Raw genomic sequence first — 13,794 nt, 5'->3', positions numbered from 1 at the left:
TAGGTTGGCCCAAATTTTTTTTTTTTTTTTTTTGCCCATTTTGCAATGGAACTAAACTTTATAATTTGCCTCTGAATCCAGACGGCCTTTGTGGATGAACTCGATGAGCATCAGTCGGATCGGATCGAGGTGAATCGGATCTCGACTGAGCAGAAAGAGAAGAAAGTGAGGAGGAGGGGGAAGGGGAATTGGCGAGGGTGAAACAACATCGTTTTGGGTTCTCACCCGCCCCCCGGGGGGGGGAGATGTTTAATCTCATTAAACTTAGTTTTTACATGGAATAAACATGGATCTACGCTAATAAGTAGTCCAGTTAAAATTCACTGAAAGTTATTGAGGTCAAACAAGGATAGGGATGTGATTTACAGCTTTTTACATATATTTTTTGTTTTTGATTATTGATATTGATTAATCAAACAACAACAATGGCTGGAATTAAACAAGACTACATGATAAACCAAAAGTCTTTTTAGCTTTTTACATATTTTTTTTGTTTTTGATTATTGATATGGATTAATCAAACGAAAGCAATGGCTGGAATTAAACAAGAGTCCATGATAAACTAAGAGTGCATGATAAACTAATTGAGTAAATTGTCGATTTATCCCCTGATCTTTCACCTAGTTTTCGATTTCCCCCTTGAACTTTTCTATTGGAACCAATTAAGGACTCAAACTAATTTTTTTTAGCCGATTTGCCCCCGTTAGTTTTTCATATATTCCATTCATATTTCTGTTAAGTGAGACCATGTGCACAACATGTGAGGGTAGATAAGTCATTTCACTCTCAAAAATGATTAAAAAAACTAAAAATAAATAAAAAAACAAAATTTTCCCTCTATTTTTTCCCACTAATTCATATCCTCAATTTTATTTTTCCCTCTCTTTCCTATGCATAAGAAATGACATATGGTGTTATTATCTTCATAAGTAGCTAAGTTAGTCTTTTTCTTGAAGCATGTACTACAAATGTAGTCAAGTTATATACCTCATAAGTAGCTAAGTTATATACCTTATGGATGGTAAAATCTCTTACGTTTTCCAACTTCTTAAGGATCATTTTGTGGAATTGTATTGGGATTATTATGATATTATGAAAATTCTTACGTTTTCCAACTTCTTAAGGATCATTCATGCTTGTCTGGGCTGCACATCACCATTTGACTTCTTTCCTTTTCTTTTTTGAACAAACACAATTTGACATATATGTAAAATAAATGTACGCTAAACTGTGATTTTTATGTCTCATTGGAAATTCTTGATCCAAATTCGTTGAGCAATGAATTTTCAATCGGATATAGTGATCTAAAGCATCTTAATTTTTTTCAACAGAAATATAATACGTTCTTTTCATTGTGATCCATGAAAGTTGAATCTAACCTCTCGATTGTGAAGAGTGATCATCCAGGTTAGACAGATTATTGTGGAGAGTGATTATGCTCGCTGCTATCAATAACTATTGGGATTTGTTCGAGTTTGGTTTACTAGCGGAGGATGCCAGGCAAGTGGCGGAGTTGCTTTCCCCGGTCCATTTTGTGCACGTGCCAAGAACATGTAATGGGGTTACCCATAAATTCATTAAGTTTGCCAGTTCTATTGGCAATGAATTTGTATGGCTAGAGGACCCTTCTGATCTCATTCAGGATCTCCTCAACCAGGAGTTGATGTAGTGCATTTTCTTTCAATAAAATATCGAGTTTTGTTATAAAAATAATAAAAAAAATAAAAACCCTCTCGATTGTAAATGCAAAAGAATATCATTAGACAGTAATTAACAGGACAATATCAATTAAAGATCGTAAAAGCCAGAGTCTCCCACGCCCAAAAAACAGCCTTGGGCCCAAAACCAAGACAAGTCACATAAATCAGGCCCAGTCGTCGCCAACAGATCTGAGAATTCACAAAACCCAGTTCCTTCCTTCCTGCGTGAAAAAGTCGACGCAGGGGAAAAACCATCTTCGGTTGCTGGGTATCCGTATCGCCTCCGTTTCGGAAACCAAGGAAGCACACAACGTCGTCGTTTGGGGGAGAAACAGAGAGAAGAGAGAGAAACAGAGAGGAGAGAGAAAGCAGAGGAGTTGCGATGGCGACGAGGAGGAGTTGGAGTGGGAGTGCGGTTGCTGCTGCCATCTTGTTGATCCTGTGCGTGGTACGGACTGGCCAAGCCATCTGGGTGACGTTACCTGCCTCCGGCACGAAATGCGTCTCGGATGAAATCCAGAACAACGTCGTCGTTTTGGCCGATTATGTCGTCATTCCCGATGATCACTCCCAGACCCCCACCATCGCCGCCAAGGTCTGCTCCAATTCCCTCCTTTTTTCCCCTTTCCTTTAATTCGTAATCGATTTTAATTTTTTCTAATTTTATTGCAATTAGGCAAATACATATATTAGTAGAAAACCCAGTAGTTAGTTTATCGGATTTTCTGCCGTTTGGGTAAATTTTAAGAAGAAAAGAGGATCTAAATTGTGAAGTTTGGATCTTTGTATCCTGCTTGGATGTTTTTCTTACTAAAATTTGTTGATCTGTAGATTTTCATGTATGCCTGAACTCCTCTTAATTAAGAGCATAATAAACGAAACTCCTGCTGTAAATTGCAAAAGGAGAAACAAATTATAAGTTTTTTTTTTTTAACAAAAAAATAAAAATAATTACTTTGATGGTTCTCGGTCATTTGACTTGTATATTATGGGCGCATTCGGTGCCTAGGATTGGATTATTCGTAAAATTCATGCTATCTGGAAGTTTAAGGTGAATGGTTTCGTATTTTGAGGGGATTAGAAGGGATTAGACATGAAGGAAACTTAACCCGTCGAATCCTACCATTTTGTGGGATTGGAAAGGAGTATACTTAATGAGTAATGTATCTTCTTCCTTCAAGTTACACAATTTCTTCATTCCTTCCTTTAGTATTCGACGGGATCTTGGTTTCCACTTTGATGTTTTGTTGCTTGTCAAACCTTTTTTTAATGTGGTCAGACTCAGCCCTTTACCAAGGAGTTTCTAGGCTGTAGAACAAAATGGGGTTTCTTTCACTCTCAAGGCCGTTGATTTGATCTGTGGCTGCAGAGTCACATCGACACCTTTAGCTGGGGTATAGCAATAATTACGTTTGTTAACAATCAGACCATCGGTTATCTTACTAGTTTCTAGTCAATGCAAAGGTGGTCTGTCCTCTGTATTGGGAATTTTTTCGATATTAACATTTATTTGATTTTCTTCTCTAAAGTTCTAATTGTAGCACTTGGAAAAAAGGTATATCATTTCTACAACCTCAAATACTTGGACAGGATTCAAACTTGTAACTTGATGTCTGAGGAGAATTTAAGTGAATTTATGAACGAAGTTTCTGTTTCAAGTTAATTGAGCATTATATTTTTCATTATGATAACTCCTTTGGATCTTAAAGGAAACAGTACTGGAAAATTGCAAATGGAGTTCTAATACATTGACAAGTGCTCTACCGTCTTGGATAATTATCTTTTCGTCTTAGATTTCCTTTTGCTTTCTTAGCACTTTTCATAGTACTTCTTGCTCTTCTTTAGGTGACATCACCGTATGGGAACAATCTTCATCAAAAGGCGAACGCAACACACGGTCAGTTTGCATTCACAACTCATGAGGCTGGAAATTACTTGGCATGTTTTTGGGTTGATGGTAACAATCCTGGAGGTGGAGGGGTAAGTGTCAACCTTGACTGGAAAACTGGAATTGCAGCTAAGGATTGGGAATCAGTAGCAAGAAAAGAGAAAATTGAGGTAAGCACTGCCATAATATTTGTCGTTTGTTTTTTCTATTGTTTTTATTAATGGTAACATTGTTTTATCCCAGGTACATAGACATGAACTGAGTATCATGTTTAAAGGTTTTTAAAATTTGGTGTCTGAAATAATATTAGAAATGAATTGGTGAGTTGAAAGTTGTTGGTACATGTGACTGCATATCTGCTTTCTGCCAATTAATAATCCTGATATGGATTCATCAAGTCAAGTGCACAGCCTTCACTCTAAGTTTAGAGTCATGGAGGCCATTGTGGTGGTTGAGTTAATTATAAACGTTGTACAATTCTTTAAATATGTTCTTTGATTGCATCAGCATATACTCGCCTAGTTTTGATGAGGTGGCATGACTTTTTTGCTTTTTTGAAAAATCCTATTTATTGATCATGTTCGCAGTTCAGAAAACCATTTCATTAATATTAGAAGTTTTGTGACATTTGAACTTGATAGCTTGAAGGTAGGAAGAAAGGAGTAAACTTTAGTATTATTCACGCAAACTTTCATGTGCAACCTGATGCACATTCACATGTTTTAGGGTATTTGATGCAGTAACTACAGCTTGATTAGACAAGCAATAGCCTCTTTGGAATCCCAAGACTAAGCTCATTGGCCCAAATTTAAAAATAAGGCTTTTTCGGTCTAAGGAGAAATGCCCATGGTAGTTCAAGAATCAGAATATAAAATATGATGATTAATAATTAATTCAAGTTTAATTCAGAGTCTTTAGCGGATCAATTGTTATTAAGACTTTAAAGTTTCATGGGTCTCTTGAGCCTCTGTGTCGTAATCACATTTTCTAACCGGAGCCTATATTTAATGAGTCCTTAGGATTAAAAAGCTTGGAATAAATGAAAATTGTGTATTGTTTAAGGCTTGGTGCCTTGTTATGTCTTGTATCCTCTGCATTCTCCAAGACCATTAGCTGCGTGTTGATGCGTCATACAGTTAATATAATACTTAACAGTGATTCACCAAATGATCTAGTTCTGTCTGTAGACCTTTTTTACTTTTTATTCTGCCCTCTCTACTATACATACTTTATGTTGTATATATGTTGGACCTAAGATTATAACCTGGCCATGGCATATAAGCTAGTACAATCCTCGTCGGTTCAAACATTGACTCCTCAAGGTTAGATACATCATATTTGTTAGACTTTCTTGAACATGCAACAGTACGTGAAATTTCATTAACATGATTAAACTAAAACGTACTCAGTTGTTTCGGATATTGAATAGCCACCACTAACATGGACTGACATTTCCTTCATGTGTAGGGTCTTGAGCTTGAGCTGCGAAAACTCGAAGGAGCAGTTGACGCCATCCATGAGAATCTACTTTACCTCAAGGGCAGGTAGGGTTTACATACCTAATAGGAATGCATTCAACATTTCCTGTACTGTCTTTCTGCTGTAATTTATTCGTCATTTCTGTTTTCGATGGATGCTCAGAGAATCAGAGATGAGGGACGTGAGTGAAAGAACAAATGCCCGGGTTGCGTGGTTTAGCATGATGTCGTTGGCTGTCTGCATTATTGTTTCAACCCTTCAGTTATGGCACTTGAAGCATTTTTTCCAAAAGAAGAAGCTTATTTAAGTGATGTTACTCCAGTTTTTTTGTAGATGAAAAAAGATATCGGGAAAGAAAAATTTGAATGTCATGTAATGTAAACTACGACGTCACATACTCTCGGTTTTCTGGCTTTCCTTTCCGAAAGAGAACTGTGAAATGCAACAAAACAGTAATAGATTTTAGATGTGAACCACGGCTATCTCGAACAACTTATTTGGTCGTAAATGCATATTATGTTTGTCGTCGGGTTTGAGGATTTGAAAGGGAGCTGTTAATGGCATTCCGAAGAAGTGATTAAATCTCACCCAAAACAACCAGCCAACATAGTCAGGGTCTATGTATACCACAGTAGCAATGAGTTTTGTGTGCTGTTGGTACATAATATTTCTAACCCTAATCCAAGAGTGACGGTTAAAAGTTGAATATTTATGGAGATTTGGATATTAGTTGACAATTTATTTCATGATGCATACAACTAAGTGCTTCAGAAAATTAACAGTTAGATTTTACATATAGTCATCTAATCTATCTTTGCAACGGTTGAATCGTGCATGCAGGGTTCTAATGGATATTTTGTAACAATTAAATTTTACATACAACTCGTATCAGCGAGTGGGACATAATATTGACATAACATTGTATCACCCATACAAAACGAGATCATTTTTGGATCTTTAAGCCGAAGACAAAGATCTAGATCATTCAAGGATCAGAGAAAGGAACCAGATTCTTAATTAATATGAGGCAAGCCAGTAAATTGAACTAATAAAGGTCATAAGATTAATAATGAATGGTCCAAATCTCTATCTCTGTCCGCTAGCTCCATACAGTGATCCGGAGAGTTTTCAATTCCGCCCACACAAGACACCTCAATCCTTTCGAGAAAGAGATTTTCTTCAAATCTCTTCCATCATAACCATCAAATCAAGTGATCCAGGTCTTTAAATTTTGATTTAATGATTAAAATTATTATACTTTTTAAAAGAAGTCTCTCTATTTTTATCCGTTTGATTAAATTTCAAATATCTTGATCACTTAATTTTGTAACTTTAGTGGAAATGATCTGTCTTTCCTCCTTTTGTACCATGGTTGCAACTACACAATTTTCTCTAGTCACATTAATCTTAGGCCAACCAATAAGTATTTAACACGTGTTCAAAAATGTGGCAGCGTCAATAAATGGTTGCCACGTAGTTGTTTATTTGTCATTTGGTGGGGCCAAAACATTTAAGAGCGGGAGAGCTGGCAGTACAATTTGTTCCTCCGTTTTTAAAAACAAGCAAACACAATATCAATGCACATTGATTTCTCAGGGATCAAATCAAAGGAGTTACGACGGCGATGACGACGAGAACGACTGCGACGGCGGCCGCGACCATCTTGTTGATCATGTGCTCGGTGTTTCCGGCGGGTGAAGCCATTTGGATGAACTTACCCTCCTCCGACACCAAGTGCGTCTCTGAAGAAATCCAGAACAACGTCGTCGTTTTGGGCGATTACGTCGTCATCTCCGACGATCGCAGCCACTCCCCCACCATCTCCGTCAAGGTCTGCTCCAATTCCAATTCTCCCATTTTCCTTTCAAATATTCTTACTGAAAAATTTGTACGACTGAGATATCTTTTTGATGTGTAACTGAAAAAATAAAAAAAATTCATTTCTTTTGTTATGCTTGGAAGAAAATTCTAATTTTTATGCGATGTGATGATGAATTAGCTGGTTTCACATTTGTCGATTCGATTTGATGCTCTTGTTTGCGAAAAAAATTGGAAGCAACTGGTGCCTCAGATTGTGTATGTACATATTTTGCATTAGTTGTGATGTTTGGTTCGACGGTATCTGTCAGCATTGTCTGCTGAAATGCAAATGAATTCCGGTGTATCAAGCTGCCAACGCTTACGGGACCGGTATATTAATGATGGTGAACAATTATGGGCTCGTTTGGAAGACTTTTAGAGAAATTTTTTTTGGACTCCAAAAGCACTTGAAATGCTTTCTGTAAGAAGCACCATTTTTTAGAACATTGGATAATTTATATGGTTATAGTGACATGATGTTTGTTGAGAGAGACTTTGCAGGAAAATAATTTGGTTGTCGTCAAGTGAATCGAGCAGTAGATTTTTCTGTTGTTTATAAGTCCTCTAAAATGAAAAGGGGAAAGTAGTGAACTGGAAATGAAGTTTTTGATGGAAAGCAATTGCATTGATGAGTTATCTGTCGTTTGATTTGCATCATTATATTTTCATCTTAGATCCGTTGTAAATTTTGTGTAACTTTTAGTCCTTGTTCTTCGTTAGATTACATCGCCATATGGGAACAATCTTCATCACAGTGAGAATGAAACAGATGGCCAGTTTGCCTTCACAACACAAGAGCCTGGAACCTACCAGGCTTGTTTTTCGGTTGATGGTAACAAACGTGAAGGTAGTTCAGTAAGTATCAGCCTTGACTGGAAAATTGGAATTGCAGCTCAGGATTGGGATTCAGTAGCAAGAAAAGAGAAGATTGAGGTGAGCGCTCAGAGAACACTTTTTCTTATAATAATACAAATAAATATATCACCCACATTTTATGCACATATTATTTTTCATTCACATAAGCAGATGCTAAGATTTTGGCAACCAATGGTGGATGTTAAGATAGAACTCAGTACCGTCTTGAAAAGTTTTTCAACACTTTAGGTTTCCGATGGCCAAATGAAATGGGTTTCTAAACTGAAGCTGTAAATTCATTTAACGGAAAACTTGCATTTAGACTACTAAACTTTTATAGAACTCTTAAAATGTGCTCAATAACCCATCATCATGCCCGCCAAGTTTTGATGTGCAAGAGTGCTGCATTCTTGTCGTTTTTTTTATTTTGTTCCTATAACCTTTAATTAACTGTTTAAAGATAGAACTGGTAAGATTGAGAAAATGCCTGTTTTGCTGATTTGGATCTTAGAAATCACTTTTTGATATTCGAACTTTTGTATAGTAATGCTGTAAAATTCAGTTTTTATGACATAGGGACGAAAGTTTCCATTTGATACGTGAACAATGTTAGGAACTAGAAAGGATTGAATTTCACATAATATGCAGAATTTCAATTGCAAGCTGACGCGCACACATATTTTGGGGTAAGAGTGTATATGGACTCCATACATACGTGGTGTTTAGCAGAGTTGTTATTCTTGTGTCATCATCACTTAAGTTTCCGCAAACCCTAACTCTTAATGTCTTTCTATTTTCCGTGCATCAATATCTTTATTTGTGCTTATTTCGAGTGTCTGCCCACATATAGGGTGTTGAGCTTGAACTACGGAAACTTGAACAAGTAGTGGAGGCTGTCCATGCGCATCTACTCTATCTCAAGAACAGGTAATCTTTATCTTCCTAATTTGAATGAATTGAGAATTCCAGTCGGTTTCTGTGGTAATTTATTCCTTGTTTTATTTTGGTTATACATAGAGAAGTGGATATGAGGAATTTGAGCGAACGAACTAACTCGAGGGTGGCATGGTTTAGCATGATGTCGTTGGGCCTCTGCATCGGAGTTTCAAGTATGCAGCTATGGCACTTGAAGAGATTTTTCCATAAGAAGAAGCTTATTTGAATTACGCTACTCCGATTATCTGTGTAGACACAAGAAAGTAAAATTGAGAATTCGATAGGCATTCGCTACATGGTTTTGTTAAAGGTTGAGAAATGCATCGTGTTGGCCAAGAAATCAAGCATGCTTTCTCAAAGAACAACTACTTAATGAATCTTAATTGTGATAGAACCGAATATGGTTGTATATAAACTTTTTCGCTACGAGAAGAAGCACTGAAGATTTGGGGGCTTCGTGCGTTTGCTTGCACAAATCTGTTTTCATGTCATCTCGAGTTTTTATGTCATTACGAGTGAATAGAAATTCGAATTTGGAACCTCTTTCATTGGAAAATGAAGTATGACTAAATAAAAAACTAGTCCGGACACGTAGAGCCAATTGAACCCGTGAGCTTTGCGCTTTCACTTCGCATTTGGGGAATTTGGTTCCTTCGGAATCAGGTTCATTTCGAGGGTCTTCGGCCTTCTAAATGAAGTGAAGATGAACCTGAGGGAAGATTCATAATTTGCCTTCCAACTTTAGTCGCAACAAGATAAGATGAAACAACATGGTATAAAAGCGACGTAGATATTGTGTAAGCCAATCAACTCGCTCTTAGTCTAGCAGTGCTACCTTCTCTTCCAACGGAGAGGAGGTCGCAAGTTCAAACCTCCCATTAGGAGAGTTTGCACCTTTATCTTGGATAAACAAGAGATTTCAGTTCCATTCAGTTGCAAAACTGAAAGACTGCTAACTTCAGATTTCAGTTACAAAACTCAATCGTAGATCCGATTCCAACTGCAACAAGGCAGTTTTCATGCTTCCGCCGAAAACATAGATGCCTTAGTTGCATTCAACGTCCCAACAAAGAGGAAGTACCAAGAGTTCCTGAATTTAGTTCTGCATTTTTGCCAGGGAAGGTTTAGTTGCATTCAACTTCCCAACAAAGTACTTACAGGAAAAATACAGCAAACACATACAATGGCATATAAAATTAAAGACAGCAAAACCGTACGCAAAGTTGACAAATTAGTTTAATCCAAATTTTGAATCGATTCAATAAATGACGATCGTAGTTCAATGAAATCAGCAGTCATGCTGTATTTAATCAGAGAGTTAAAGCAATGGTATGAATTAAGAAGGAAAAATGAGTAAGTTCCCTAAGGAAGCCTTTATTCTATTCTAACAACCTTTCGGTTCATGTATCTAAACCTGCAAATCTCATCAAAGAAATCATCTGCACTGCTGTGACTGCTCTTCATCTGAAGAATCTTTATCACCATTGTCTTCAGATTTTTCCCGTACTTCAACAAGGACTCAAGAGTGCTCATTTTCTGTTCAGCATTCAGCGGTGATCTCACTGTGATCATCACTTCTTCCAGGCAAGGAATTGCAAATCCCGAATCAACCTGAAAAATGAAATGAAAAGAAATATAAACTCAATCGTACTTTAAAAGATTGACCTAAACTGAAACTAAATTATGAAATAGTATCAACTTACATTTTTCAGGCTGTTCTTTTGACAAAGGGCAGCAAACATGGCTCCATGGATATCAAACTTCTGCAGCTTGGGATGGTTATTGAAGAAATCAACGAAGTCAACCTCTGGAAAGGGTTGAAGGGTCTCAAAATCCCCTGTGAACTCCACCTTCATATAAAGGTGCTTCACTTCACTTGCCCATTGAAGCATTTTTCTTATTGCGTCCCAACACCACTGGACTCCCCTAATGGATAAGAACTCTAGAGCAACAAGTTTCTCAAAATCAACCATGTAGACTCTCCCTAAACACACACCAGAAAACACAAAGATAAGGAGACATTGTTATAATTCACACAAGTGGGGAACGAGAAAATAAAATGCACCTGATATATACTACATTTTTCAAGTCATCAAATGTAAGCTTTTATAGCAAATCATTACCTGCATTATTGGCAATTGAAAGTTTGCTCAAATGCTTTGCATCACGAACCCGAATCCAGCTACAGCCTTGCACCTCAAGGACTTTAATTTTGGGGCACACCATGGAAAGTGAGCAGTTGCCCGAGCCATAAAAGTCCAGCTTACACTGCTCCAAATGTGGCAACTGAATCGAAACCGATCTCACCCCTTCACAACCAAGTAACACCAAATTGGTGAGATTGGGACAGGCCTGAAGCACAGTTGACAAAGCTGGATCCTCCAGTTTTGCTCCAACAATTTCAAGGTTCTTCAGTTTCTGGAAGACATCCCACTTTGGTGAACGGGCCATTAAAACTCCCCAAAGTTTTAAAGACTCCAAATTTTGTGCAGCAGTTAAGTAATCCAATTTTGAAGGGCTTTCAAGACAGGCCTGATAATCAGCAAGATTGTCCATCCGGAGCTCCAGATACTTAAGAGAGGGACCTATGATTGATAACCACGAAGCAAGGCCTGCACCGGAGAAGGGACTATAAACAACCAGATTTTCTAACCGTTCAATCACTGAAACCATCTTCAATACAATGTCATCAGGGCTGTCTCCGCCCTTATGGCTATCAAAGGAGCTTCTAGGGAAGTAAAGGCTCCTTATATAAGGCATTGAATCCTTCCATCGCTTGGATACACAATTACAAATTACAACGTCTTTGGCATTATCCATATACGACAATATGTATTGAACAATAGCATCAGGCAGGGAGTCCATTCTGTGAGGACAGCAATCAAACAGTTAGCGGTCATTACGAAAATATTTACAAAATAAAAGGAAAAGATCTTAAAAACTTACAATTTTACACAATTCGTAAAATTTGGGAAAGAAATTAGATTGGTCATGTATAGCTAGTTATTATGTCGGGCAACAGCGATTCACATGAAATCAAAGCTATCTAAAGCTATCTAAGGCTAGTAGTTTTTGAGGTTAGTTACTTGTGGTCAACATTCAAACAGTGTTCCCTCTCTTCTGAATTCATTTGGTTTCTGAGGTAAACGTTGGAGATTTAAAATGAATTAAAAAAGGGAAATACAACACGGGTTTATCCGAAAATCGGAAGAAAAACAAAGAAAACGAAAAGGATATGACTTGGTAAGTGCAACAAGAATCTGAAGAAGGAAATTACTGAAAGTACAGAATGTGTGAGACTCGTAGCTGAAACGAACGAAGATAACAAAACAACTTGGAAATTAACCACATTTGAAATGAGAACTACATCAATTAGGCAGATTGGATTAAGTGGGTTTGAACTTATAGAACCCAGATAAGGGGCGATAATTTAGAACAATTTGGAATGAACCCAAAAATGGGTTCCTCCTAAATGCTTAACAAAATAAAAAAACCATTAAAAATTAGCTCGGAAATAGCCATCCATGCATCTGATATAGCAAATGTTAGAAGCAGTAGCAGTAAATCTGTTAAAACAAATCAACCATCTTAATTAAACAGATAAGAGGGAGGAGGGAGCTTACATATGAAAATTTGAATTGAAATTTGCAACGGATCTGAGACCGTTTGACAATTTCCGCTCACTCTCTCTCAAAGCGTCTCTGGTGCTTCACAACAAATCCATTTATATCCATATCACAGAGAGAGAGAGAGAGAGAGAGAGAGAGAGAGAGAGAGGCTCTGTGGGAAGGCGCGCTTTTACCGTCAATGTTTGGGGGGTCATTTCAAAATTCAAAAAGTTTCTGTTGAATATTTTTCCCTTTTGTTTAGAGGAAAATTAACGAAAAGTATTCGAAAGTTTTAGTTTTTAACGAAAATAATAAAATAAAGTATAAATAAATAGTACCAGTAGTGATTTTTCAAGGTAAAAATATTTTTAACGTTAAATATGAACAGTACTAAGAGTGTTTCATCAAAATTCCTTCTATTTAGTAGTTTTATGTTTAAAAATTTAAACTAAAAAGATGTGCTTTTAAAGATGTGTTTTTGAATTGAAAAGAACTACTATTGAATAGATTCCTCAATAGCATACACGGATTTGATCAGTTGTTCAGAGACTCAGAGTCGTGTTTCCACCTCTTTATATCTGAGTTTGTATATTCGCGCTCAAATAAAAGTAATTTAAAATAGAATTAGGTATTTGTCAATGTACTCTCCAAATTTGTATAGAGCTTCCAATTTTCCTAAACTTTAATTTTATCCAATTACATCATTGAACTTTTATAATTAACTAATTTACCCCTGAATTTTTATAATAACCAATTTCTCCCCTAGCGTTAGATTTTAAAACATTTCATCCTATTTTCCCTATCCAATTTCTATTCTTTTTGCCTCATGCATTTGTCATGTGTTGTCCGCATGATCAAGATGGAGAAAAAATTGGATAAACATTTTAAAATCTAGCATCAAGGGAAAATTAGCTATTATAAAAGTTCCAAAGGTTAATCGATTAAATTTAAAGTTTAATAAGGAAATTAGCTAATTATAAAAATTCAAAAGATAATTAACTAAAAATTTAAAATTAAAGTTCAAGAGAAAATTGACATCTCTAGACAGATCGGAGGACAAATCAACAAATGTGCCAAATAAAATATCGCATTGTCAAAAAACGAATCAAAAGAGTATTTCTTCTTTTTCTTAAATGTAGAAAAGCCATTAGTAGTTATTAAAAAAAAAAAATTATTTGATCAAATAAGACCACATTTATTTCCATTAATGTTGGGTCTTTTTCCTTATCTGTTCTTTTTAATTGGTAAAAACATGATATCAAAGTAAAATCTACAAAAAAATTAAATTGAACCCTTCAATGCGTATCGAAGTGCAAAAGTGGCCCGCTTGTTTCAAAATTTTGAATTTTCGACCGTTCAAACATGTTACATTTTCAACTTTTGGCACCTCGCGAATGGTGCATATATGTACAAATTGGGAAAAGGATTCTTTTTGTAGGGATTCGGAAAATCAATCAATCATGTCCGT

The 13,794-nt window shown here is 36.5% G+C and overlaps 3 protein-coding genes across 4 annotated transcripts; 2 read left to right on the top strand and 1 right to left on the bottom strand.

Moving 5' to 3' along the window:
• The first annotated feature begins 1,895 nt into the window (after positions 1 to 1,895).
• Positions 1,896 to 5,543, top strand: LOC125476025 (transmembrane emp24 domain-containing protein p24delta3-like). The gene is made up of 4 exons (XM_048581634.1): positions 1,896 to 2,295; positions 3,546 to 3,758; positions 5,056 to 5,132; positions 5,230 to 5,543. The coding sequence occupies exons 1-4, from the start codon at positions 2,083 to 2,085 to the stop codon at positions 5,372 to 5,374; spliced, it is 648 nt and encodes a 215-aa protein (XP_048437591.1). The 5' UTR covers positions 1,896 to 2,082; the 3' UTR covers positions 5,375 to 5,543.
• A 1,085-nt stretch (positions 5,544 to 6,628) lies between these two features.
• LOC125476024 (transmembrane emp24 domain-containing protein p24delta3-like) lies at positions 6,629 to 9,209 on the top strand. The gene is made up of 4 exons (XM_048581632.1): positions 6,629 to 6,898; positions 7,648 to 7,860; positions 8,633 to 8,709; positions 8,800 to 9,209. Exons 1-4 carry the CDS (start codon positions 6,692 to 6,694, stop codon positions 8,942 to 8,944), a joined length of 642 nt encoding a protein of 213 aa, XP_048437589.1. The 5' UTR covers positions 6,629 to 6,691; the 3' UTR covers positions 8,945 to 9,209.
• A 732-nt stretch (positions 9,210 to 9,941) lies between these two features.
• LOC125476052 (F-box protein At1g10780) lies at positions 9,942 to 12,489 on the bottom strand. 2 transcript variants are annotated; one of them, XM_048581769.1, is made up of 4 exons: positions 12,342 to 12,489; positions 10,842 to 11,584; positions 10,422 to 10,702; positions 9,942 to 10,329 (listed from the first exon to the last, which is right to left on the bottom strand). In XM_048581769.1, the coding sequence occupies exons 2-4, from the start codon at positions 11,581 to 11,583 to the stop codon at positions 10,093 to 10,095; spliced, it is 1,260 nt and encodes a 419-aa protein (XP_048437726.1). In that variant the 5' UTR covers position 11,584; positions 12,342 to 12,489; the 3' UTR covers positions 9,942 to 10,092. The 2 variants fall into 2 exon arrangements, with proteins under 2 accessions (XP_048437726.1, XP_048437725.1); XM_048581768.1 differs by lacking the exon at positions 12,342 to 12,489 and adding an exon at positions 11,665 to 12,217.
• Positions 12,490 to 13,794: the final 1,305 nt, after the last annotated feature.

This window comes from the organism of the source record quoted next, unplaced genomic scaffold (assembly GCF_019419815.1).
Source record: "Pyrus x bretschneideri cultivar Hongxiangsu unplaced genomic scaffold, Pyrus_bretschneideri_v1 Contig17, whole genome shotgun sequence".
NCBI lineage: Eukaryota > Viridiplantae > Streptophyta > Magnoliopsida > Rosales > Rosaceae > Pyrus > Pyrus x bretschneideri.
This window is presented reverse-complemented; position numbering and strand designations above follow the sequence as displayed.

Coding starts and splice junctions, on each gene's coding strand:
- LOC125476025 (XM_048581634.1), top strand. CDS start 2,083: ATGGCGACGAGGAGGAGTTGGAGTGGGAGTGCGGTTGCTGCTGCCATC. Junction 3,759..5,055: donor CAAGAAAAGAGAAAATTGAG/GTAAGCACTGCC, acceptor CTTCATGTGTAG/GGTCTTGAGCTTGAGCTGCG. Junction 5,133..5,229: donor CTACTTTACCTCAAGGGCAG/GTAGGGTTTACA, acceptor ATGGATGCTCAG/AGAATCAGAGATGAGGGACG.
- LOC125476024 (XM_048581632.1), top strand. CDS start 6,692: ATGACGACGAGAACGACTGCGACGGCGGCCGCGACCATCTTGTTGATC. Junction 6,899..7,647: donor CCCCCACCATCTCCGTCAAG/GTCTGCTCCAAT, acceptor GTTCTTCGTTAG/ATTACATCGCCATATGGGAA. Junction 7,861..8,632: donor CAAGAAAAGAGAAGATTGAG/GTGAGCGCTCAG, acceptor GCCCACATATAG/GGTGTTGAGCTTGAACTACG.
- LOC125476052 (XM_048581768.1), bottom strand. CDS start 11,711: ATGACCAATCTAATTTCTTTCCCAAATTTTACGAATTGTGTAAAATT. Junction 11,585..11,664: donor TTTACGAATTGTGTAAAATT/GTAAGTTTTTAA, acceptor CTGTCCTCACAG/AATGGACTCCCTGCCTGATG. Junction 10,330..10,421: donor AAAAGAACAGCCTGAAAAAT/GTAAGTTGATAC, acceptor TTCATTTTTCAG/GTTGATTCGGGATTTGCAAT.